We start from the raw sequence: 27,717 nt of genomic DNA, 5'->3' as shown, positions 1-27,717 counted from the left end.
CACCTAGATCATCCAGGGTACTCTCGCCACCTCCAAGTCCTTAACTTAACCACATCTGCAAAGTTCCTTTGCCCGTATAAGGCAACATATTCACGGGTTCTCTCATGGGGCTCTTCGCCTCCAGAAATGGGGAGAAGTGGGCAGGGACCCCTTTCATTTGCCCCCTGCCCACCTCACCCCCTAAAGATCTACACGCTGACCTTCCATCTGGGCCGGGAAGATCTCCCCTCAGTGACCTCAGGGAAGGCATGGGGGCCGGGGAGAAGGTGCAAGGCCTGCGTGGCAGTTGCTGTTGGGGGAGAACAGAGCAACACGGTGGACTTCAAGACGACTCCCAGTTCCACCCATGTGCTCTGGCCTCCCATACCCCGGTCAGAGCCCTTTAAAGAGGCGTTCTTGTTTTTGTGACTTATAAACATACCCAAACATCCTCAGACAATGCAAAGAAGACAATTTCAATCTCTAAGAATCCCACCAACTCAGAGGGAGCCACTGTTATACTGGGGTACATCTCTCTTGACTTAGATTTAAGTGTACAAGTTTACAAAGTCAATACACATGCTGTTTTATAATCTGCTTCATTCATGCAACATGTTGTGATTGCTTATCTATGGCCATAAATATAGAATTACATCTCCATTTCTATTGGTTTCATAGTATTGTATAGAATAACATTTTTAACCAATACACAACTGACTACGAGATTGCTTCTAATTTTTCACTATTATAAACAATACTATCCTGAACCTCTTTGCTTTTCGTCTAGGTATCTCCTGAGAGTAAATTTCTAAATATGGGATTACTGAGTCACAGGTATGTTCGTTTTACATTTGGATACTATTATGGGTTAAACTGTGTTCCTCAGAAAGGTATGCCAGGGAATTCCCTGGCGGTGCAGTGGTTAGGACTCCACGCTTTCACTGCCGAGGGCGCAGGTTCAATCCCTGGTCAGGGACTAAGAATCCCACAAACCGCGTGGCGAGGCCCCCTACAAAAAAGTATGTCAATTTCCTAACCCCTAACATCTGTGAATGACCTTATTTGGAAATAGGGTCTTTGCAGATGATCAAGTTAAGATGAGGTCATTAGGTTGGATCCTAAACCAATATGACTGGTGTCCTGATATAAAGGAGAAATTTGGACACAGACACTGACACACAGAAAGAGAAGACAATGTGAAGATGGCCATGGGATGACAAAGGCAGAGATTGGATGGATGCAGCTGTAAGCCAAGGATTGCCAGGCATCACCAGAAGCTGGAAGAGGCAAGGAAACGTTCTACCCAGAATCTCAGAGGGAGCATGGTCCTGCTGACACCTTGATTTTGGACTTCTAGCCTCCAGAACTATGAGACAATAAATTTCATTTTAAGCCACCCAGTTTGTGATACTTTGTTACAGCAGCCCTTGAAAACTAATACAGATGCATGTTGCCAAGCTGCCCTTCAGAAAGGCTGTATTGGTTTAAATTCTCATCATAATAAACTATGGTTATATACATTTCTTTTATTATTGGTGAGATGTAATCATTTTTCATATGTTTGCCAACTATTTGTATTTCTTCCATGAACTGCCTTTTGCCCATTTTTCTATTGACATGTTTATTTTACATCTTATTTGCTTATAAAAGACATTTTAAAATTAGAAACATCGATCCTTCCCTATTTATGTAACAAATATTTTTTCCTGTTCAGTCATCTCTCTGGTTTCTCTTATCCTTCAGAAACCTTTTAAAAATATAATCCAATTTATCACTGTTTTCTTTTATGGCTTCTGGTTTTGTAGCAAACTTAGAAAGTCTTTCCCCACTCTTGATAATTTTAAAAAGAAAATGATCCATATTTTCTTCTGGCACTCCTATAAGTTCATGTGTTTTTTTGTTTTGTTTTGTTTTGTTTTTTTAAGTTCATGTTTTAAAGTTAAATCTTTGCTGGAACACCCTGGAATGTGTTCTCCTGGGAGAGGTAAGATTGGAATCTAGCTAGGTAGTTTTTCAAAGTGGCTAGCCAGTACCATGAAATGAATAACGCTTCTTTCCCATGATGATTTGAAATGCCACCGTTATATCCTAAATTCCCAAGCGTCAGGACTCTCTATTGTGAGAGTGTGTGTCACTGGCACAGTTATCCGGACTGTAATAATCTACTCACTTGTCTTTATCTCCACGGGACTGTGAGTCACCAAAAGATGGGAACTAGGTCTGTTCACCATTGTACTCAGTGCCCGGCACATAGGAGACGCTCAATAAATATTTGGTCAGGTCAATTAGTACTAACACATGGTGTCAGGCAGCATCATTGCTGCTTTTCTCCGGAGGTCCTCTCCCCCACCCCCGAGTGCAGAGGCACAATCACCTCTCATCTCACATGGAGGATGTGCACACGGAGGTGCAACTTCAGAGGCAGTTAGACAATTCAAGGGAGGCTCCTGCTCCAGTGACCAACACTTGTTTGCATTTCAGGCTGGGTGAGTTCCCAAGAAAGCTACCCAAGAGGCAGGGTACATGCAGCAAGGCAGATTGTTTAGTCATTTCATGGACTGGGCAATGATTATAAGTCTTCATGGGAAAACACTAGAGTCTAGTCCAAAATAAGAACTGTTACTTGTTTTTTTTCCCCATTCTCTCCGTTTAAGGTAGTTTGAGGGACTTCCCTGGTGGCGCAGTGGATAAGAATCCGCCTGCCAATGCAGGGGACACGGGTTCGAGCCCTGGTCCGGGAAGACCCCACATGCCTGGGAGCAACTAAGCCCGTGCGCCACAACTACTGAAGCCCACACGCCTAGGGCCCGTGCTGCAACAAGAGAAGCCACCGCAATGAGAAGCCCGCGCACCGCAACGAAGAGTAGCCCCTGCTCACCGCAGCTAGAGAAAGCCTGTGCACAGCAACAAAGGCCCAACACAGCCAAAAATAAATTAATTAATTAATTAAAAAAAAAAAAAGAACTGTTGCTTTTTTTTTTTTTCCCTTTCTTTCAGTTTAAGGTAGTTTGATACTTTGAATCACAGGGTGAAGTTGAATCCTGAGGAGAGGAAAGCTCCACAGATGACCACCAGAGGGTGCCTTGACCCCTGCAGGGGCATCTTTAGCTACCCAGGCCAGCGGGCAGCATTTCAGATGTGCACAAGGAAGGCCAAACAGACCACCCCGACTTCCTGTCCTCCTCCTGTTGTAGGAAGACGGTGGTGGAGCCAGGGGAAGAGTGTGGACGGCAAGGAAGTGGATAGGTCCAAATGACCTGGTGGGGGCCCTAAACTTTGCTTTCAGCCTCCCTCTGCCAACACGTTCACTCCCCACCAGACATACAACCACCTGCTGCTGTCCAAACACTCTGGGTTGGTCTCTCCATATTATCTCCACTTGGTGAACTCCTACACATCCTTCAAGGCCCAGTTCGAATGCCCTCTCAGCCCTCCCATTTTGTGCTCCCATGGCACCAGTATTCATTGCTTTCAATAGTAATTAGTTACATGCCCTTCTGTCCTGAAGAACATGGGTTCCCCCAGGGACAACTTGCTCAGCTCTGAGCAGAGACACGTGAGCATAGGGCCTGGCACAAAGCGAAGGGCATTGAAGCTTGCCAGCATTATATTATGTTTCCACCTTCTTCCTACACCTTCAGAGGCTTCCCTGAGGACAGGCACTAGGTCTGATTCTTCTCTCTGGCCCTCATACCACCCAGCACAGGACCTGGCAAAGTAGGCCCTCAAGTTTGCTAGAATGAAGTTGCCTCCTTTGGAGTATGTAACTCACTTCTTTTCCCTGTAGACTACTTGGCTTCTTTTTTCAGTCAACACGTATCTATCAGGCATTTTCTGTTGTGCCCAGGACCGTGCTGGGTGCCCGGGTTGTGGAGGATAGTTGAGGAGGTGCCCTGTCCCAGCTGCGGAGAGCAGACAATAACGGAAGAGTGATTTATGGTACAATCTCTGAAGCACCTTCATGTTTATCAAACTCTTTTATTTTACAAACGAGGAAACTGAGGCTCAGGGAGGGGAGGGGTTCACATAGGAAGTTGTTGGCAGACTGAGTCTGGCACTTGGATCTCCTAACAGCCCCACTCGGACGTGCTGTGACAAGTGCATTGTGCGAAGCAGTAGGTTTATCAAGTTCACTGCATCACAGCTGAACACGGCCGTCCCGAAGCCTTAGCAAAATCGCTTACTGGATGAGTCAGTGAAACACAAACCAAGGAGTCACCACCTTGGTAGCAGAAGATGAGTTCTACACACAGAAGCATTTATTCACTTCTCAAAAGATCATTTACGATTTGCTCTTAGAGACGTTTTTGAGCTGCTAAGTTTTGGATCGACCCTAATAAGAGAGAACTTAGACTTTGCAAATGGACAGACCTGGGTTGAAGGTCCTTCCCGGGCTGTGCAGTGTTGATTCATGATGTAACCTCCCAGAGCCTCGATATTCTCACCTGTAAAATGGAGACAATAATCTTCCAGGTAAGTGAAGATGGAGTGAGATAAGGGCACTGGTTTCGGGCCCTAGTCCCCAGCAGCTGCTCCCTAATGGGATTTATCAGTTCTGTGGTGAGCAGCCAATTGTGTGCGTCCCCTCCCAATGCCAAGTCCAGCGACTCCTGTTGGTAGCTTGAAAGCGGCCGCCGTGGGGATATTTACATCATGGAAATGAGCAAACACTACAAACCAGGAATCTTTCTGTCTCCCGAGAGCCTGTTGTTAAACGTTTACCAGACATCCCAGGGTATCATCATCATGGCTGAGAATAATCATAACTTGTTCACCCCGGGCAGACACAAGGCACGCCAGTTTGGCTCTTTTTACTGACGTGACCACTCATTTCAGTCAGCACAGTCAAGTCCACCAAATGGTCGGTTGGCTTCCCCACCCCCGGCCCCCATTTCAGAGGTGGTGCTGTGGGAAGGCAACTGAGTCCAGGGGTCCGCTGGACCCATTTCTTGATGCAGCCTGTCACACACCCTCAGAAACAGGAGGCTCCCCTCGCCTCCCCGAGCAGAAGCTGGGTCAGCAGTGCCAGGGCTCCCGGGGCTTGTGAGAGCTGTTTTCCTTGTGGGACGGCGTTGGTACCCATGAACTGGTTTCTCACCCAGGTCTGTCTCTGAGCCTGGGTGGGAGTCAGGCTCCTTTAGCTTTTCTGGAGCTCCGGGCTGCTCAGGGCAGGCTCATGTGTGGGGACCCCCTCCAACCCTAACCCCCTCCGCCCTGAGGCCTGATCCCTCCACCCCAGGACTGTCCGCCAGTGGGACTTGCAGGAACACAGGGGCAGCAAGAAGATTCTGGCTCCTGGAAGGCCTCAGGAGTCAGCTTTCTTGGAAGAGGGATTGGTTGCCTGGTGACGGCGCCTGGGCCTCTCCCTGGTGGGCTGAGCAGAAAGGGGAAGTGTGGTCAGGCTGGCACTCATGGCTCGGGTGGGTGGAAAGCCTGTGGGCGAGGAACCACTTCTCCCCAGCTGCGCTGAGTCATGACACTCAGAGCACTGCTGGTCCCTCAGCCGCTCACAGCTGGACCTCCTGCAACTTAGTAAGCACCTGGGCCTGTGTCAGTGCGAGTGACCACCTGGGCTTGGGCTGGGGGATTGTAGCCTAGGGCCTTGGTACGACCGCTGGGTGGGGCTGAAGAAACACTGGCCTTGAAGAGCCCACCCTGCTGCTGGCTGGCTGGGTGACCTCGGGATCACTTCACCTCCTTGGGCCTCCATCTCCTTGTGTGTATGGTGGGGCCATGAAGAGGCCTACTTCTCAGGATGCAATGACGTAATGACCAAGAGTGAGAGGTGTGTACTGCGAGAGAGTTGTTATCGTTCTCTGGATTCTGATGGCGACTTTGGGTAACTGACCTGTGAGAGGACCCTAACTGGTCTGTGCTGGAGGTGGGGTGGGAGCTGAGGCATTGACTATGTGAACTTTGGGCTACATCTTGAAAGCCGTGGATGAACACCACCAGCCTTGGTGTCTTTGTCACTGTGTCTCTGGCATTCAGGGATTTATCTTTCAGGCATCTTGCCTTTCAGAGGCCTCAAGGTCAAGGTGTGTTGGGCTGGGGTCAGATCTCAACTCAGCAGTCTGCTCTTGACCCCTGGAAAAAATGACTGCGGAGGAGAGCTGGGTTCAGCTTTGTCCCTTTCACTTCCACATTCTCATGCATCAGTTGTCCCTAAAGCCACTCCCTTTCCTGCTCCCTTTGCATGGGTGGACCTCTGAGGAAGCATCAAAAGTGGGGATTGTTGAGCCTGGAGAAGACAAAGACTGGGAGCGTCTTGTTAATTTTTTTTTTTAGCATCTTTTTTTCCTTTTCTGAAAATTAGAAAACTGCCGAGCAACAGGGGAAACAATGACCCCAAATCCCACCACCTCACAATAATCACAGTAAAGAGTTTGCTGTCTTGCCTGCCAGTCTTTTTTTTTCTCAGGTGTAGCTGTTTTGGAAAGTTATCTATGTTTTATTTTGATGTAAGGACATTCTAGACATAGAAATACAGACGTCATCGCTGTCATCAGGCACCAGCATCCCTGACCCCCTCCATCTACTTTACATGACACCAGCATTCCTGCCAAAGAGCCCCTGAGCAACAGGTTCAAGTTTCCCTCTGCCTTCTTAGAGCCAAACAAATAAGAAAAAGTAAGCAACAGCAAGAGGCGATTTGGTTGGACCCAGGGAAGGACACCTGGGTTGTAGAAATTCTGGGATAAACTTACTAAGAAGCCTGAATGATCTGCAGCTCTGGAAGGCTCACATCACCCAGAACATCTCAAAGATACTAGAATATCAACCTGTTTGGGAGCAGGGAGCAGAAGCTCTTATAAAATGTGATACCTAAATTTTTGAAACTGTGTTTGCTTTATGCCTCACAGCAAGGCTGGGTGGCAGGGAAAGAAAGAAGGATCCTACTCTCACACACTAAACAACCAAAATTCACTTTTCTGTGCTTTCTCCCAGCCGTCTCCAGCCACATCCTCCAGTAACGTTATAAGATGGAGGGAAGCCCATTTTCAAATGTATGACTATTTTCTTTCCAAAAAATTTTTAAAAAATCAATGTAGGGACTTCCCTGGTGGCACAGTGGTTAAGAATCCGCCTGCCAATGCAGGGGACATGGGTTCGAGCCCTGGTCCGGGAAGATCCCACATGCCATGGAGCAACTAAGCCCATGCACCACAACTACTGAGCCTGCGCTCTAGAGCCTGTGAGCCACAACTACTGAGCCCGTGTGCCACAACTACTGAAGCCTGCGAGCCTAGAGCCCGTGCTCCACAGCAAGAGAAGCCACTGCAGTGAGAAGCCCACGCACTGCAATGAAGAGTAGCCCCTGCTCGCCGCAACTAGAGAAAGCCCACGCGCAGCAACGAAGACCCAACGCAGCCAAAAATAAATAAATTAAATAAATAAATTTTTTTTTTAAAGAAATCAATGTATACTACCACTGGCCCTGTGGGAGGGTCCGTTTCACTACAACTTTGCCAGGATAGGATTTTGTGATTATCTTTCATTTTTTGCTAGCAAATAGATGTAGTTTCTAATTGTGGCCAGGGGAGCAATAAACTATGATGGGTGACTGTGTCAATATTTCAATGTGAAACAGAGTCAAGCCCTGTAATGAAATAAACCAGATGACAAGATTAATCTGAGAGCTGGTGTGATAAGCTGTCATACTGAAGGCAGCATGTGCAAAAAAGGACATGTTTGGCTTGCCTTCTCCTTCTCAGTTCTCTAGGCCTTATATTTAGCCTTTCACAAAAATGGAAGGATAGAGAGAGGGAGAAGAGAGGCTGAACTCCTTTTACTACACTGCCCTGCCCTTCCGCAGCCACAGTTGGATTTTAAGTGGCCGTCAACTATCCACATGGCCATTTCTGGTGCTGACAATGGTGAGGTGGTCAGATGGGAACTTGGCCTCACTGAGCCTGGGCAGTGACAGTCTGGGAACAAGAGGCGAATTTGGGCAAGCACTGCTGAAGCTGACTTGCAAGTGTAGCCTCAATATTGTCTACAATCTCCTAGACACTTGAGATCTAGGTGGAGAGCAGCTCAAACCCTCATTCCATGCCCTGCGAAGTCCAAAGCCCTCCTACAGATTTCTGTGGGCTCCCCAGGAGGCCTCCACTTTCCCATGGCCAGCCCAGCTCCGAGCCCCTGTGGGTGAGCCTCTGTTCCACACTGCACTGACCCAGGGATGAAACTCAGTCATTCCCTCACTCCCCACATCACCAAAACAAAACTGTGCACCAACGCATTGGCAGATGCAGTAGACTTTACTAAAGATTGGATAGGGGCCATAGGGGAAGTTTCTAATGCAGCAATGCAAACCACTGCAAACTGACATAATACAGCCCTGTTCTTAAAATGCCATTGGCCCTTTGGCCACTCCATCCCTGATCATCTTCCACCAGATGCTTCTCCCACTTTCCAACCATCCAGCTGGCTCCCCTTCCTCTCCTCCTCCCATTCTCCCCCAGAACTCCAGACCCGCACCTGCCCCAATACCCAGAGGAATTCAACAATCTCCATCCAGTTCCTACCAGCAAACTTCATTCCCTGCCCAGCCAGCTAAGTGATTGAAAAGCAGCTCATTCTATTTTTTATTTTTATTTTTTGATGATGTATAATTATCAATAAAGTGCCTAGGTCTTAAATGTACCATTCAGTACATTTGACAATTGCATAACAAGATGTAAACATTTCCATTCCCTTGTGCCCTTTCCAACCAGATCCTTTCTGCCCCCATTGAAACCACTATTCTGATTTCTATCACAATAGTTTAGTCTGTTCTTGAACTTCATACACAGAGACTCATACAGGTTGTACTCTTTCAAATGTGGCTTCTTTCACTTACTGTAATGTTGTCAGGATTCATCTATGCTGCTGTGTGTATCAGGAATTCATTTTTTAAAATTTCTGGGTAGCATTTCATTGTATGACTATACCAGCTTATTTATCCATTCTGCTGTTGAATTCCATTCTGTTTTTACACAGTGTTACAATGTTTGAGCTGATACCAGTAAGTATAGTAATGCCCAGATGGTAATCCTAAGAATTTGAGTGTGAGCAGGAGGGTCGAGGGGGGGATTTTCAACTGCGGGGAAAAATTAGAAAGGGGGGGAAGCTGAAATTAATTTTAATAATACATTTTGCTTAACCCACTATATCCAAAATATTATCACTTCAACATGTAATCGAGATAAATATTTATTAATGAGATTTTTTTAGTAATTTTATTTATTTTTTTATACAGCAGGTTCTTTATTAATAAGATCTATTATGTTCTTCTTTCTGTACCAAATATTTGAAATCCAGTGTGTATTTCACACTTATAGCACATTCCAGCCTCAACTAGCCATCTAGCCAGTGCTCAGTGGAATAGCCTCACAGGGCCAGTGGCTGCTGTCTTGGACAGTGCAGGCCTCGGGTAGAGGGATTTGTGTCCAAGTCCACGAAGCCCTTAATGGCAGAGAGTGAGGAGCTGGATTCATATTCAGGTCTCCCCGTCTTCCTGCTAAGCTGTTTACAAGTCTGCCTCGTCCCACAGAGACTTCTTCCAACTCCAACTTTCTGAAATTCTAATTCCCCCCCAACACATGCATTCTACCCACACCTTTTGGGACTCATGGCTATTTCAGATCATTTCTTTTTCATGAGAAAAACTCGAGTTTTTTAATACACAGGGCATGACCATTTTGAAATAAATTGAGGGGTTTACACTCAGGACTTTTTCTCATGAAATCGGCTAGTATAGGTGAGAAAATGTTAGTTGGAGTGCATCACGTGTCCTAAAGACATTTTGTGAAACATGTTTTTGTTTTTTTGGGGTTTTTGTTTTTTGGCTGTGTTGGGTCTTCATTGCTGTGCGCAGGCTTTCTCTAGTTGTGGTGAGCGGGGGCTACTCTTTGTGGCAGTGCGCGGGCTTTTCGTTACAGTGGCTTCTCTTGTTGCAGAGCACGGGCTCTAGGCACGCGGGCTTCAGTAGTTGTGGCATGCAGCCTCAGTAGTTGTGGCACATGGGCTCAGTAGTTGTGGAGCACGGGCTTAGTTGCTCTGCAGCATGTGGGATCTTCCGGGGCCAGGGATTGAACCCATGTCCCCTGCATTGGCAGGCGGATTCTTAACCACTCCGCCACCAGGGAAGCCCTGAAATGTGTTTTATTTATGTGAATATATGTGTAGCTGTCACACTGTAAATTCTACATCTTAGAGGAACTTGGTTAAAGGAAAAAAAAAAAAAAGCAGATTCCTGAATAAACCCAAAGTCCCCAGAATTCCCTGTGACGGACAGTGAATGTGATTTCTGTCACTGAGTCCCCGGAAATGCCTTTTGGGGAAGTGAGAGTCAGAGCTGGGGTGGTGGTTGCTTTTAGCCTGCTCTCCTACCCTGACACTACTCAGAACCGAGTGCCTTAGGCTACTGGAGGACTGAGTAAGAAGAAAGAAGCTGCCACTCCACCCTGCAACGTCTGCCTGGCCTCTGCTTCCCAGCCAGCTGCTTGACGCCCACGGCCAAAGGCAGGAGGAGAGCAGCGAGCCTGCCCAAGGTCGCGTGTCCAGGTGAGGTGCTTTAGAATTAGAATTTCAGACCCTGGATCCAAACCGCCTACTGCTCTGCATCATTAGAGGGGAAGTCTGCCAACGGCGGAGGAAAAGAGCGGAAAAGGCCGGGGCATCGGTCATTCAGTCGTATATTCTCAGATAAGTATGGCGCGCCTACTGCGCTCCAGGTGATGTTCTAGGCACTAGAAAGAGTGCAAAAGGGAGCGGCTAGGCCCTTGCTCTCCTGGAGCTCACAGGCCAGTGTGGGAGACAGACAATGAACATCAAATAAGCCAACAGACAGCTGTTACAGTAAGAGTAGGCAGGCTCAGATGGAGGAAAAATGCATTTAGCATATTGATCATAACATATTGCGGGGAGGCAGGGATGTCTGCCCCTCCCCCAACCCGGAACCCCGCCTGTTGACTCTTCCTAATTCAGAGAGAATGGGAGCTTTCGGTATGAGCTCTCAGCTTCCGGCCCCCACCCCAGTCTGGTTCCCCTGAGCAGCACAGCCCTCTCTCCACCCTTGTTCCCTTTTAAAAATGGATCCTTCCATCTGGGCCCCTGAAGGTAGCTCCTGCTCTCTCTTCTATCCCTGTATTTCATTTTGTCCTCTTTCCTGACACCTTCACAGTATATAAACATGCTGACTCTCTGTATTTGAAACAAACAAGCTCACTTTCCTCCCTTCTTGAAATTCAGGCTTCCCTTGCCTTCTGGGCTTTCATCAGGCTGACCAGAGCTCCCTTTAAGCTGTTATCAGAGGAGTGAATGAGATGCAGAGTCTGTCCTGAGGACAGGATGATTGAGGAGAAAGCGGGGGAGAGAGTGCAGGACACTGAGCTCTGGAGCGGGGAGCATCTGTGAAGCAGGGAGGGGCCCGACAAGCAGGGAGGACTATGGCCAGACAACAGGGTCTTCCTGGGTCTTGTTAGTCCTGCAGGAACTTCATTCCTATGTCATATTTGGTTATGACTATCCTCTAAGGACTCTGGATAGGGTTCTAGGATGCCCCTGCTCCTGCCAGCACCCTGGGGAAGGAATCCTGAGGCTCCATTGAAGTCATTCATACCCTAGTAAAAATCAGCTCCTCTTCCTCAGTGTCTGACACACCCAGGCAAATGGGAAGTGGGGAGAGGAGGGAGCGTGGAACTTTGCTCTGAAGAGAGTGACTTGATGATGGAATTCCATCATCACTGTGACAAGCAAACAGGAGAGGTCTTTGGGTTCAAGGAGTCTTTTTTTTTTTAATTTATTTTATTTTTGGCTGCGTTGGGTCTTCATTGCTACCTGCGGGCTCTTCTCTGGTTGCGGCGAGCGGGGGCTACTCTTTGTTGCGGTGCACGGGCTTCTCATTGTGGTGGCTTCTCTTGTTGCAGAGCACGGGCTCTAGGCGCGTGGGCTTCAGTAGTTGTGGCACGGGGGCTCAGTAGTTGTGGCTCACGGGCTCTAGAGCACAGGCTCAGTAGTTGTGGCGCACGGGCTTAGTTGCTCCGTGGCATGTGGGATCTTCCCAGACCAGAGATCGAACCCGAGTCCCCTGCATTGGCAGGCGGATTCTTAACCACTGCACCACCAGGGAAGCCCAAGGAGTCTTTTTCAGTGCTTTCATTCTACTCGACTGCTGTTGCTACTGCCTATGAATGTTGCAGGGAACAAGCCTCCAGCTTCCTCACCTGCCCCAGCTGGGGGCTCTGCAGGCTGGCTGGATGCAGTGTTCCTCCCCGAGGTCTGAGAACCAACTGGAGTGCTTGTTAACAATGCTGACTCCCGAGTCCCACAACAGACCTACAAATCAGAACTGGGAGTAGCGTAGGGACATAGGACTCTGGTATCTGCATTTTCATACATTTCCCAAAGCTCTGGCTTGGTGGTCACAATTTAGGGCCCTGGGTTTGGCTTCTGATTTTTCCACTTACTAGATCTGCGACCTTAGGCAAGTTAATTGAGCTCTTCTAAGTTTCTATTCTCTTATCTGTAAAATGGGATTATAATTATGACCTGCCTTATAGAGTGGTTGAACTCATGGTAAAGTAGCACATAATGTATGTTACTTTTCTAAAATCCATTCTCATATTGAGGTTCTTATGATTTGGAACAAGTCACAGCTAAAAGCTGAGGTCTTGCCAATATTGGAATTTCTTGACCGAGGGTTCTGCTTTCAGTTCTGTTATGGTAAAATGGGGGTGATAAGAACACCCCCCAACACCAGGTTATAATAAAGATTAAATGATAACATGTATGTCACTGGTTCTCAACATTGGCCTCCCATTAGAATCATCTGGAGAACTTTACTAAAACAAACAAACAAAACCCCAATGGCCAGGCCGCAGGTTGGGAACTTCCGATATTCCTCAAGTTCTTGCCCCAGCCCTGGGGCCACACTGGATCCTACCCTCTTCTGGTCTATAGTGTACCATGGGCCCCCACTCTGGCTCACAGGGCCCTGCCTTATCTCTGAGTCCAAGTCCGGCCTTGAGAACCTTCATATGACCTCAGACTTTTTGGGGGGGGGGCGGCGTGGCCAGAGCTGGTCCAACGCTGAACCATAGGTCAGCAGGTCCCAGGCCATGGGAGGGTGAGGACCTGAGTCCACAGTACAGGTGAGGTGTCCTGGCTGCTGGGAGGAGGTCAGGGAGCTGCAGGGCCTGACCTCAGTCTTGCCAACTGGGGGAGCATCTGGTGGACACCATAAATGGAAGAAGGAAGAGTAAGAGAACTATGGGAGCTGCTTTTAGTTATTAGCTATCAAGGGCCTTGGTGTGTCAGACCCCAGGGCAAGAGCTTGAGGAATATCTGAAGTTCCCAACCTGCGGCCTGGCCACTGGGATTTTGTTTGTTTGTTTTAGTAAAGTTCTCCCGATGATTCTAATGGGAGGCCAATGTTGAGAACCAGTGATATACATGTTATCACTTAATCCTTATTATAACCTGGTATTGGGGGTGTTCTTATTACCCCCATTTTACAGATAAAAAGAGAGAATTCACAGAGATTAAGCAATTTGCTAAAGGCAACACAGCTAGTCCAAGACTAGATTTAACTAGTCTAGTTAACTAGACTAGTCTAAGTCTAGATTGACTAACCTAAGATTACAACTCAGCTCTGTCTGATGCCAAAGTTTGTGCTCTTTTTGCTCTGCCAGGCTGACACCAAGCTGATAAATGTTTCTTTTCATAAGAGACCCGTGTCTGTCCCCAGCCTTGTGGCAGGTCTCCACTGCTTCTTCACTGGGTCAGCAACATCGAGCACTCTGTGGTGGGCTTCTGGTCAAAGATGGAAGAATTATCACTGACTTTTTTCCCTTCTGGAGACATCAATAGAAGGCAAAAAAATGAAATTTTAAAATGTATAAACCCATGGAACAACTTTAACTAGAATCTTATTGCCGTGTGAGCTGAAGTGGTTCGTGTGGTGCCCCACTCACCCCAAGATGTCCACATCCCAATTCCTGCAACCTGTGAATATGTCAGATTACATGGCAAAGGGGAACTAAGGTTGTAGGCGCAATTGAGGTTGCTAATCAGCTGACCTGGAGATGGGGTGATGATCCTGGGTTATCCAGGTGAGCCTAATGTAATCACAAGAGTTCTTGTAAGTGGGAGAGGGAGGCAAGAGGAGGTCACATGTGGCCAGGGAAGAACCCAGGGAAGAACTGTCAGAGAGATGCAACATTGCTGGCTTTGAATATGGAGGAAGGGGCCATGAGCCAAGGAACACGAGCGGCCTCCAGAAGCTGAACAGAGCAAGGAAATGGCTTCTCTAGTGGAGCCTCCAGAAGGGACCCAACCCTGCCCATAGTTTGATTTTAGCCCAGTGGCATCATGCTGGCCTTCTGTCCTCCAGAACTATAAAATAATACTTTTGTGTTGTTTTAAGCCACTGCATCTGTGGTAATTTGTTGGAGCAGCCATAGCAAACAAATACACTTTGTTTCTAATGACCGCTGCTGCCTGGGCTCCCGCCTCCCCCAGTGACATTTCAGTCCAATTCCAAAACTTTTAAGTTACTTTTGATTACTAAGCAGACTCATTTCAGTTTTAAAAATTTAGTCATGCTCATTTAAAAACTTCCATCTTGGGACTTCCCAATGGTCCAGAGGTTAAGACTCCACGCTCCCAATGCAGGGGGCCCAGGTTCGATCCCCGGTCAGGGAACTAGATCCCACATGCTACAGCTAAGTGCCCACGTGCCACAACTAAGACCCGGTGCAGCCAAATAAATAAAAATGAAAACTTCCTTCTTATCTTTGACTCAAAGCTCCCCCCCTTTGCCCAATGAGGGGAGTAAAGAGAGGAGTGAGGGCTGTCTCAGCTCCTTAGCTTCCCTGCCTTTACTTCCCTTCTATGAGATTGAGGAGGAAAGACAGGAACAGACAGTTTTCCCCAGGAAGTCTCCCCTCACTGGGCCATTGCTGCTGATCAAGTTTGTGCTGTTGGGTGGAGACTCAACCCCTGGCCCTTGAGAGGTCCCTTGCGGTCCCTTGAGAGACTCAGCTGCATCTTTGGGCTGGCTGCCAGCATCCTCTCATGCAAACACCTCTTTGCCCCACACTTCAGTAGCTCTCAGGAGGTCTGCACCCCACAACCTTATCTACTCCAGGCCTGGCAACACAGGTGGGATTCAGCTTCCATACCTTTCCAGGACCTGAACTTGACCATGCAGCCGTGACACACTCCCCACTGGCTGTACTCCCTGCCATCTCTCCCCAGAGCTCCTGTCCCCTCTCTAGGGACACCCTGGCTATTAAACTAGCCTGGTAGTCCAGAGAACATCTAACTGGGAACGGGATGTGGTTCTCGTGGGCCCCCTCTCTCAGCTGCATTCTTCCAAGAAGACAAGCTCTTCTTGGTTCTGTTGAAAAGGCCTCTGTCAGCAGTCCATGGGGAAGAGTGCTATTTCTCTGATCTTAGATTGTGGGGAACTTGGGACTTTCATTCTCAGCTGTGGGCCCTGATCATTCATTCTAGGGAATCCCTTGGGCCCTCACACCACCATATCACTACCACATCAGTGCTCCTTTCAAAGTAAGGTATCTTGACCCCCATTTGGCCTTTCCTTATGATTTGGAGGCATCATGACTAACATCAACAGAGGAAGGCCCTGTGACACAGAGAGAAAGCCTTCCGCCCTCCCTCCTACCTGGGGCAGGTCATTTCACCTCTGTCTCAGGCCCCTGTCTAGAAAAGGCTATGGTGGTGAGCATGAAATGAGGTGAGCAATGAGAAAGCTCTTGCAGAATGCTTGGCGCACCGAACACATGAGAAACACCTGATGGCAATTCAAATCCATTCGATTTGTAAGAAAAAAACTGCAGAATGCTTACCATTCTGCATCGTTCTGAAAAGTGACCCATAGTTTCACTTTTTGACATCATCCTACTTCCTCTTTCTTCCCCAAGAATCTGATGAGAATAAAATTTCTTTGAACTTGAAATCTGAACAATGGGAATCTACGCTGTATGGTTAACTGGCCCTTTTTTCAATGTTATCAAAGTAAATGCAAAAGTTAAAAAATCAAGGAATTCAGAGGGTTTATAGTGAAAAGTCACAGCTGCCTGGTCTCCCACTTCCCTCCTCCTGTCCAGTCATACTCTTCAGATGCACAGCTTTTAACTCTATGTCTGGTATGTGTTTCTATAGCTCTAAAGAGTATGTTTATGTTTCTTGTTGGAGAAATCCTTCAAGAGTAAAAGAAAAAGATGAAGAGATAGAAAATATGAGGGGAAAATTAGACTAAGAACCAGGAGACATTTAAATAAGAGAAAAGAGAATGAGTGTCCATCAACAGCTGAATGGATAAAGAAGATGTGGTATATATACACAATGGAATATTACTCAGCCATAAAAATGAATGAAATATCACCATTTGCAGCAACATGAATGGACCTAGAGATTATCATACTAAGTGAAGGAAGTCATACAGAGAAAGACAAATATTATATGATATCACTTATATGTGGAATCTAAAAAAATAATACAAATGAACTTATTTACAAAACAGAAACAAACTCACAGACATAGAAAACAAACTTATGGCTACCAAAGGGGAAGGAGGAGAGGGATAAATTAGAAGTATGGGATTAACAGATACATACTACTATATATGAAGTAGATAAACAACAAGGATTTACTGTATAGCACAGGGAACTATATTCAACATCTTGTAATAGCCTATAATGGAAAAGAATCTGAAAAAGAATATTTTATATATATATATATGTATATATATAAAACTGAATCACTTTGCTGTATACCTGAAACTAACAAAGTATTGTAAGTCAACTATAGTTCAATAAAAATAAATAAATAAGATAATGAGAAAATGGAGGGAAGAAATTTCTGTCCATCTGTCTATCTATCCATCCATCCATCCATCCATCCATCCATCATTCCATGTATCTATGTATCTATTGATCTAACTGGTTCCCTAGAGCTAAAGAAGGTGAGATTCCAATTTAGGTTTGTAGAACAAAGAGGCTGCCTTCTGATATGTGGCATCTTCTTTTTTTTTTTTTTTTTTTTAAATGCTTAGAATAGGGCCATAGGCGATACACCCTCATAAATTATTATTATTTTTTAATTTATTTATTTAATTTATTTATTTTTGGCTGCGTTGGGTCTTCCTTGCTGCGCGCGGGCTTTCTCTAGTTGCGGCGAGCAGGGGCTACTCTTCATTGCAGCGCGTAGGCTTCTCATTGCGGTGGCTTCTCTTGTTGCAGAGCACGGGCTCTAGGTGCGTGGGCTTCAGTAGTTGTGGTTCACGGGCTCAGTAGTTGTGGCTCATGGGCTCTAGAGTGCAGGCTCAGTAGTTGTGGCGCATGGGCTTAGTTGCTCCGCGGCATGTGGGATACTCCCGGGCCAGGGCTCGAACCCATGTCCCCTGCATTGGCAGGTGGATTCTTAACCACTGCACCACCAGGGAAGCCCCAAGAATCATTTTTATTTTAACATCCAAATGAACTAGCAAAGTGTCCATTCCACAGATGAGGGGAGCCCAGCCCCTACCCAAGATCTCCCTGAATTCCTGGAGGTTACTCCTACAAGTCCATCCTGCAGCCTGCTCCCCACCGTCACTTGGAGCCTGGCAGCTGCTGTTCTACTTGCCCGTGTGTCACCCCTGGCTTGAAAAACCACTGCACACATGTCATTTCTCCCCAGGTTCTGTTCATACAAGCTTCTGTTGTCTAATTTTATTGAAGATTTGATGGGAAAAGACAATCACAGCACAGCATTTTACAAGCAACAATTGAAGACTGAATATTAGATGTAACTTTCCTACAAACGCATTGGTCATTTTCCACCAAGGGGACTTTCTACTGATGCTCCAACTTTCTGCTCTCTTCTTTTTTTTTTTCCTAGCTTTATTGAGATGTAATTGACACATAACATTGCATAACTTAAAGGTGTACTACCTGTTGATTTGATACACTTACATACTGTATAATGATTAACCCCATAGTGTTAGCTAACACCTCCAATTGACACATAACATTGCATAACTTGAAGGTGTACTACCTGTTGATTTGATACACTTACATATTGTATAATGATTACCCCCATAGTGTTATAGCTAACACCTCCATCACATCACACAATTACTCTTTCTTTCTTGTGGGGAGAACATTTAAGACCTACTCTCTTCGTGACCTCTCCCTCTGCTTTGACCCTCTTCCCAGACTCTCCTCCTCTCTAGTCAGCCAGGCTTTAGCCCCCAAGTTCCTGTTACTAATTCAGTTTGCTTTGCATCTTTACCTTCTCCCTCTGACCGTGCCTCACTCAAAGAGACCCATCAAGGTATTTTTCTAACCCCCACCTCAAAAAACAAAAAAGCTCTCAAAATTCTATCTCGCCTTTTATGAATTAAGTCTATGTTGCCCCTTCGATATAAAAACAACTGCAGAGGGGCTTCCCTGGTGGCGCAGTGGTTGAGAGTCTGCCTGCCGGTGCAGGGGACACGGGTTCGAGCCCTGGTCTGGGAAGATCCCACATGCCGCGGAGCAACCAGGCCCGTGAGCCACAACTACTGACCCTGCGCGTCTGGAGCCTGTGCTCCGCAACAAGAGAGGCCACGACAGTGAGAGGCCCGCGCACCGCAATGAAGAGTGGCCCCCACTTGCCACAACTGGAGAAAGCCCTCGCACAGAAACAAAGAACCAACACAGCCATAAATTAATTAATTAACTAATTAATTAATTTAAAAAAAAAACTGCAGAGAGTTATTGCTTTAAATGGCATTTTCCCTTCCTGCTGCATGTTTAACAGTAGAAGAAAGAACAGTGAATACGTCTACAGTTTCTAGAGTAACTAATAAGTACATGTCTTACCTCTAATCTTTGTAAATTCCCTGTGAGGTAGTAGACAGTATCATTCCCATGTTGCAGATGAGGACACTGAGGCTTGGAGAAGGTTAAGTCACTTGCCTGAGGTCTCCCAGCTGCTAATCAGCAGGGTTTGACTGTGAACCAGTGCCTGCCTGGTCCCTAAGCAGATGCAGCTGCGCAACATGGTAGATAACTGCCCCCACCGCCCCAGGAAGCCTTTCACTCACGCCTCATTCCTCTCTCTCCATTCTTCTCAGGATCCCATGGCAACGGATTGGTGGAGGGACAATTTCTGGATCATCTTGGCTGTGGCCATCATCTTTGTCTCCGTGGCCCTGAGCATCTTCCTGTTCTGTGTCTGTAGGCATCTGTTTAGACAAGGTAATGAGCATCTCATTTGGGCAGGTGGAGGTAGGGGAGGGGAGAGGTGGTTATCAGTGTATTAGGGTTTCTTTAGGGCAAAAGATTAGTTCTGGGCCTGAATAGGCTGAACTCTGGATTTAGCATCATGCATTCTGGGTTTGAGTCCTAGCCCTGCCACTAAGCTGTGTCTCTGGGCCTCAGTTTCCCCCTCTGCATAGTGAAGGGAGGGAGGTTACCTAATCTCCAAGAACTCTTCCAGCTCCAATGGTTTGGCTGAAAGCAGAATCTGTTTCAGGGCACACTGTGCACTAATGCTATCTCTCTTCAGTGTGGCTGCCAATCACAGCATCCTACCTCTGGAACTTGAAAGAGAGTACAAGTCCATGGAATGTCAAAAACTGTCTTGATTCCAAACACGTCAAGTTGTATGCATGTTGTATACATGAAATACGTACAGCTTTTTGTATGGCAATCATTCCCCAATAAAGTGGTCTAAAAAAATGTCTTGAGGCATGAAAAATGGATTCATTCCATGATCAACATGTTTGACCACTATGATTGCCTACTCTAAGACCATACTCTGAATTTTCTGGTATTACATCTGCCTCGGATAGAGGTTCTTAGCATTCTCGGACATAAATAAGCAGCTTCCTGGAGGATAAATGTAACTTTAGATGATCTACAAATGGGTTTCTACTTTACCATTCATCTCCAGAAACATGAAACCCTTGATTCAATGGTGTGTTTTCTTGAGATCCTATCCCTTTACATAATGACCTAGGCCTGGAGTACACCTGGGGATGGTAAATACACTGAGAGGTACAGCCATCTTGCCCTGGGGTAACCTGGGCAGGCATCCCTCCATGATCAAGGCACTGTCCTCCCATTGCATCTGGACACAGCCTCAGCATCCTGCTGAACCAGTGCTGAAAGGTCAGGGCTGTTCAAGAAGTGAAAACTTTTGTCATTCTTCTCAATCTCTTTTTAGAGATAAGAAAATTAAGGTTCAGAGACAGGCAGATCCTTGGTTGAGGTCTCCTAGGAATTGGTAGCAGAGTTGGAACCAGAACGCAGGTTCACTGGGCTGCCTGTTCAATGTTCTTTCCCCTCCACCCCTTGATGGTAATTAGTCTTTTTTAATACAAAAAGTGTATTCTAGCCCCTAGTGTTCTCTATACATTTTTAAAACATTTCATTTTTAGATATGGACAAAAATATGATCCTGAACAAAATCTTTACCTATTCTCTTTTAACTTGACCCACTCCTATTAACAAGCAGGTTATAATTAATAATAACTTACATGTCCAGCATATCACAGTTTACAAACTGCTTTTCCCATTCTTTATCTCATTTCCTCCCAACCATACTTTTGGCTATTCACTTGACCAGTATTTCTGAATGCCAGCTACGTGCTAGGTAGATATAGTACTAGGCAATGAGGAAACAGGCACAGCCTACATTGGATAGTGCCTAGGCTCTGTGGTCAGACGGCCTGGGTAAAACTCTGGCTCTAGGACTTCCCTGGTGGTCCAGTGGTTAAGAATCCACCTGCCAATGCAGGGGACACGGGTTTGATCCCTGCTCCGGGAAGATCCCACATGCCGTGGGCAACTAAGCCCACGAGCCACAACTACTGAGCCCGCATGCTGCAACTACTGAAGCCTGCGCACCTAGAGCCTGTGCTCCGCAAAAAGAGAAGCCACCACGAAGAGAAGCCCACGCACCATAACAAAGAGTAGCTCCCCCTTGTCGCAACTAGAGAAAGCCCGCATGCAGCAACGAAGACCCAGCGCAGCCAAAATAAAATAAAATAAAACAAAATGTAACTACATCTATAAAAAAAAATTCTGGCTCTATCACTTGTGAGCTCTGTGTCCCTAAGTCTGTTTCCTCTGGATGGTTCTTCTCCCACATGTCCTGAACCTGCCGGGTCTCTAATCTCTTCTAAACTCTAAAAATCACAAATTTTGATAATTCTTCCTAAATGAATACGCTTATTTGTTTCCTTAGGCAAGAAATGGGAAATTACCAAGCCCTTGAAACAAAAGCAGAGAGATGAAGAAACGATGTATGAGTAAGTGGGGGGGAACACTTCTGCTTTTTAATTTCAAGAACCACCTGTTCACTTCCATTCTTGCGCCCGCGCTAAGAATGTGTGCCTTAAATTCCAGGGAAATATCATGTCTGCCAACTCTCCCCACTGTAAGGGGAGAGACCTCAGGGCTTTGGGGGTGCAGGGCACCACCTGGCTCTCTCTGCTCTCCAAGTCCTCCCAAGTCTCGTCTAGTTTGATAGAGGTCACGGGTCGGGCACTGTGTTCTGGGCCCACCACTCAGGGTTAGGTTTACCCTTCTTTTCTTTAGCTGGATTACGAGTAGAGTCTTCTAAAAGCTATTGTTCTGAATAAAAATATGCCATTCGCGTTACTTTTGTATTTTCTGACATCTTTGAGGCTTTGTGATTGCTATCTCTGTCGGGGGTCCCCAAGACCACATTTAGGCTGGATTATTTGCTAGAAGGACTCACAGGACCCAGAAAAGGTTATAGGTTATCACAGCGAAAGGATATTGATTAAACTCAGCAAAGGAAAAGGCACATAAGGTCGAGTCCAGGGCCGTTGTCCTCTTCCAGGGGAATCACACAGACCGCACTTAATTCTCCCAACACTGATGTGTGACAGCATGTGTGAAGCATTGCCAACCAGAGAAGCTCACCCAAGCCTTGGTTTCTAGGGTTTTTATCAGGGCAAGTCACAAAGGCAAGGAGCGCCTGCATGACCTACTTTAGGTAATTCAGTCTCCTGAGGCCAAACTGATACAGAAAGACCCAGGGCCCCTGGCAAACACAGTAAGCATTCACCATCAGTCACATTGTTAGCATAAACTATCTGGTTAGCCCAAGGCCCCTTAATACAAAGACACTCTTATCAGGCAGGATATTCCAAGGGTTTAGAGATTATCTCCCAGAAGCTGGTCCAGGGCCAGTCCTTTCTTTAAAACTTATGCACAGGGAATTCCATGGCGGTCCAGTGGTTGGGACTCTGCGCTTTCACTGCCAAGGGCCTGGATTCAATCTCTGGTCAGGGAACTAAGATCCTGCAAGCCACATGGTGTGGCCAAAAAAATTTTTAAGTAAAAATTAAAATAAATAAATAATGTTTCTTAAAAATACAAATAAATTAAAAAATATAAAGTCATTCTAAAGTGACTTTCGTTGGGGCTCAAGGGATTCAGCAAATAATAGATCTCTTCCCCATCAATTCTGATCCCCTTGAGGAGTCAGACAAATGTATCCTGCAGTTAGGTAACCAAATTATTGCCTTTATTGAGGATAAAACCGGCATTGCAGAATGTGGCTCTTCTCCATGGCCAAGTTTGCTTCCTAATTCAAAACCAGGCAAACTTTCCTGCATGGTACATAGGCAGCCCTGGACAGCCTCAGGTCTCCCCTACAGGGCAGGGCCCTTTCTCTGAATGGCGAAGACTCAAGCAGAATATATGCTTTAGGCAGTCAGGCCGGCTCTGGAGGAGAAAGTGAGAGAAACTAGATTTTTCCCCAAGTCAGGTAAATGTCCCTCCTCTCCCGGGAAGAGCCATGGAGGGGTGGAGTGAGGTCACTGATGGCGCTCTAGCCACATGTCCCCTTCTCCACTCACCCCAGAAACGCTTCTGCATTCCAGGGGACTTAAGCACATACAGGAGGCCAAAACTCAGCTCAGAAGAATCTAGTACCAGTTTGGAAATCAGAGTACACAGAGGGGATGGGGGGTCTGGGTAAGGAAGCTTTCTTGGAGTCTATCTTTTTATTAAAACTTCTTACTGAAGTATAATATAAACAGAAAAGTACACATGGTAAGAGTACAACTCAATGAATTTCCACAAACTGAACAGAGCTGGTAGGTGCCACCCAGATCAAGAAACAAAATTACCAGCTCCTCAGCCCCATATATTCCCTTTCAGCCATTAAACCCCAAGGATAACCACTACCTGAAATAGTATAGGCTCATTTTTCCTTGTTTTTTATGCTTCATATACATGGAATTAGACAGTATGTGTTATTGGTGTTTAGCTTCTTCTGCTCAGCCTTTTTTTGTGAGATTCATTGTGTGTGGTCGTAGATTGTTCATTCTTATTGCCATAGAGTATTCCACTGTGGGAGTGAACCATGATGAATTTATCCATTCTACTGCTGATGGGCATTTGGGTAGCATCCAGTTTGGGGCTGTTATGAACAACGCTGCTATGAACATTCTATAACGTATCTTTTGGTGATCAGCAGGATATATACCCAGTATTGCTGTCACATGGTGTGTGTACATTTAGCGTTAGGAGTACATCTGTTTTTCAAATCAAAATACACCTGGTGCTTACCTCCCCCTTCTAATCCAGCTCAGATGAACACAGGAAGATGAGCTCTAAGTTATAGTGCATCAACTCCCTTCCCTCAAATCCAGCTGGTTCCTGGGCTAAAGGAAATGGTTTCTTTAGAGTGCCAGTTACAAATGGGATACAAGACCTAGAAAGGGAAGGAAATGCTTCCAGTTTTTAGGGACCAAGATTTGAATGTTCAACTCTATCCACTTTCCTTGATGTTTTCTTTTAAATCAGTAGGCGTGATCAAAACCAAACACTGACTCCTCTTCTTCCTCTCTTCCAGGAATGTTACCAATCAATTCTCAGTTCAATTACCCCCTCTGCCACCCAGGGGTGTGCTTTCTCCAGAAGTTGCCTGTGAGTGTATTTTGTTGATAACAGTCTCATTCAGGGTAGAATAATAAATTTATCTTGGTGTTTAGTCAGCTTGGGCTGCCCATAAAACAATAACATGGACAATGTGGCTTAAACAACAGTAATTTTCTCACAGTTCTGGAGGCTAGAAGTCCAAGATCAAGGTGCCAGCCAATCTGGTTTCTGGTGAGGACTCTTCCAGGCTTGCAGATGGCTGCTTTCTCCCTGTGTCCTCACATGGAGGGGAGAGAGCTCTCTGGTGTCTCTTCTCATAAGGACACTAATACTATTGGATCAGGGCCACACCCTTATGACCTTATTTAACCTTAATTACTTCCTTAGAGGCCCCATCTCTAAATACAACCACACTGGTGGTTAGAGCTTCACCATATGAATTTTGTGGGGACACACACATTCAGTCTATAACACTGGAATTTGCAGATGGCAGCAACCTGTTTTAAAGAGATGAACTAAGTTTTAAGGGGGCAGAATAAGTACCAATGCTTCCAATATTCAATGTGTGAATTCATATTCAAATTCCAGCTTGCAGCATGGGTATAAAGGAACACTGGGCCTCTCAGACGTCCTATCAGAAAAACTCTGCCTGGTTCCCTTGACTGGAGTGTTCTTCCTTAAGCTGTATACAGAGCTGGCTTTACCGCACCTTTCAGGTGTCAGTTCAAATGTCACCACCTCAGAGAGGCCATTCCTGACCATTCTATATAAAGAAATCCTGCTAATTTTCCTTATGAGGCTTATGGCAATAATCCTAAATGGGCTTATTTAGTTATCCTTCATTTGTTCATTATCTATCTCCTCCATTATAATATAAACTCTAGGAAATAGGTGCCTTTCTTGTCTTGTTCACCACTGTTTACCCACCACTAAGAACAATGCCTGGAGCTTAGTAGGTAATGGATGAAAATGTTTTAACTGAATGGATAAATAATAATATTAGCTAACATTTATTGAGCAGGCACTGTGTGTCAGGTCCCATGCTAGGCACTTTATAGGTACTATCTCATTTAATCCTCTCAACACCTCTATGAGGCAGGTACATTATTATGTCCCTCTGACAGAAGAGGACACTGAGGCACAGAGAAGTTAAGCGACCTACTCATGGCCACACAGCTAGTGACTGCTGGACCCTGAAGATGAACTTGGATCTAACTGCAGATCTAATTTGTGTGAAATGAAATGGTGGTTGTTTTTCAGGTTCTCTTAGGAAAAGATGAGATTGCGGTGAGGCAGTTCCAGGCCCCACCACAGGTGGAGCTGAGCTGTTTCACTATCTTTTTCCTACCACTTTAGTCCATTTGCTATGTACCCATCCTCCACTAATTCCACCTTTTGAAAACACCACTGCCCACCTCCTTCTTAGCAGAGGGATGGTGGACGTGAGCAATTATAGATAGTTCTGGAAAGCAGTGTAAGTCACTGTGAGGGACGTGCCCAAAAGGAAATACAGTTTGTATCACTTCCTTATGAGAATTAGTATCTATAAACACAACACTATTCATTTGGCTACTAGCTCTGGTCAGCTTCTTGTCTAAACTTCTGTTTCATGGTTCCTACTGCAGTGCAGTGAGGCAAAGAAACACGGCAGTCAAGATGTCTGACCAATATTTGCCACTTATTCACCTGGGTGAGCCTGAGACTGTGTCATGTCTGGGCTTTAGTTTTCTCTGTAAAATGGGGATCTGGTCCACCAAGAAGTGGGAGGATCACCGAAACCCATGAAAATCATGCAGAGCCACCTGGTCAAAAATATATAAACACACAATAGCTTTGCATTTAATACCTTTTTGTGTATTCTAGCCCCACAGGAAACCCTAAGTCGGCCACCAGCTGCATACTCATCAGTAAATAAAGTTAGAAATAAGAAGACAATGGCCGTCCCAAGCTACATTGAGCCTGAAGATGACTATGATGACGTTGACAACCCTGCACATACGGAAAACCATCATCTTGAAACAACCGTTTCTTCTTTTTGACAAGCAGAAGAGGGTTCGTTCACACAGCTTATTTTAAACAGTCAAGAATGGTCGAACTTCAGTGGGTATCCGGGTCCGAAAGGCAGTGGTAATGGTACAGAGCTCTGTAAGATAAGCACCTCCTGAATCGTAGATGAAGAAGCGTCAGTGATCAGATAATTGCAGCCAGAGGAAAGACTCCCATGCTCAGCTCTGAGGAGTCAGGCCTTGAGCTTCTGCTGAGCGAGGTTCCAGGTGGGGGACCACTGGGTTCCGCAGTCCCCACCCGTAAGGAAACGCTCAGTTCCCGGCACTCTTCCCCTGTTTGTGTGGTTCTAAGTGATCTTAAAACTTGGCGTTTGATTGTACAGAGCCTCCCAGGCTCCTATCCCCAGCACAGCCCTCACCAAGCACATGTCTTGTCCCCCCACACCCCATCTCCCACACTGAGCGGCTATGGGTGGTAGTTACAGCTAAGCGCTCTTGTGCGCAAGTCACCCGTCATGCCTTGTGTGTCCTTCAAGAGTGGGGGAGTGTTTTTGTTCTTGTGGACCCTCCCCACCTACACAATCCCAAACCCCAGGGCCTCTCGATGATGTCAGCCAAACTGACCACAGAGACCCAAGTTCCCAGCCAGGGTTTTTCCACTGCTTGCCAGCTGCACCATAACAATCAACAAAGAACAGAAGTCACCTTCCGGACCACAGGACAGAAGTTACCCACAGAGGTGTTCATTTTGTATATTGGGGGAGCTACAGGGAAAGTAGGTTTTCCCAGGAAAAATCATGGGGAACAGGAAAGAAAGGGGTGATTACGTGGCAGATTCAAGATAAGAGTTAAAGGGGCTAAATACCCTCCTCCGATATTTTCATTACTGTTTCCTCCCTTGTGTAGAGTTCAAGGCAAACAGCGTCAAGCCCCTCCCTGCCAGATCCCTGTCCCCGAGTGGCTGGGAGGCAGAAACTCCAATACAATATGCTGCAGCTAATGACATGCCCGGGGAGCTGGGCTGCTGTCCTGTTAAACAAGTGTCCTAAGGGGTCGCCGAGGCCCACGTCAGCTTTGGAGGCCCCTGAACATCATCGGTTCCTTCAGGTTGATCTGCTAGAGCCCGAGGACTTGACACTTTCTAACCAAACTCACAAGATGTTGACTTCTAAGCGACCCCTGGGAAATCCAGCTAACAGGCTTGCAGGGAGAGCACCATGAATGGTGAAAAGGTGACCCTTGGACTGAGCTCCTCAAGAGATGGAAAGTATGTTCCTGCCATATTTAAGCTTCCGCCCTCAACCACTGCAGGAGCAGTGGGGACGTGTCCTTCCTTCCCGGTTCTCTCTTTCTAGACTCCAAGGAAACTTCCAGCGTCTTACAATACCTCCTTTTAGGCCAGTGGTTCTCTAACTATGGGCTTAGGGAACTCTGGTATTCCGTGAGCCAAAGAGAGGACTCGTTTCTTAAATTACAGAAAAAAAAAAAAAAAAAAAGAAGGCTAAAGGATAGAAGGGTTTCACATCTATGCTTTTCCCTTATAAATAGTCTGTAAACCATCCACATCTACGCCAAAAGTTAAAAGTAAATACCAGATACGTGTTAATTCCTTCTTGGTTTCTGGCCACCGCCATCACCTGGTTCTCCTCCTGCCTGACTAGCCTGTCTCTGCCTTATTTGCGAGCCTGCTTCCTTCTGAAGCCTCTCTTCAATGCCAGTCTTTCTCAGGGTCCTGTCCCTGTCCCCACCCTCATCTCGCTCCACACATTCATGAGTGACCTCACCGACACCCAGGGGCTCAGTTCCCCCTCTATTATGAAGACTTCCAATTG

The 27,717-nt window shown here is 46.2% G+C and overlaps 1 protein-coding gene across 1 annotated transcript; it reads left to right on the top strand.

Annotated features, from left to right (window-relative positions):
• The first annotated feature begins 10,484 nt into the window (after positions 1-10,484).
• SCIMP (SLP adaptor and CSK interacting membrane protein) lies at positions 10,485-25,918 on the top strand. Its single transcript, XM_061176864.1, has 5 exons — positions 10,485-10,527; positions 19,091-19,214; positions 21,208-21,271; positions 23,854-23,927; positions 25,743-25,918. Exons 2-5 carry the CDS (start codon positions 19,097-19,099, stop codon positions 25,916-25,918), a joined length of 432 nt encoding a protein of 143 aa, XP_061032847.1. The 5' UTR covers positions 10,485-10,527; positions 19,091-19,096.
• Positions 25,919-27,717: the final 1,799 nt, after the last annotated feature.

Source organism: Eubalaena glacialis, chromosome 19, assembly GCF_028564815.1.
Source record: "Eubalaena glacialis isolate mEubGla1 chromosome 19, mEubGla1.1.hap2.+ XY, whole genome shotgun sequence".
NCBI lineage: Eukaryota > Metazoa > Chordata > Mammalia > Artiodactyla > Balaenidae > Eubalaena > Eubalaena glacialis.
Note: the sequence above shows the minus strand (reverse complement) of the source record. Positions and strands in the feature narration are given on the sequence as shown.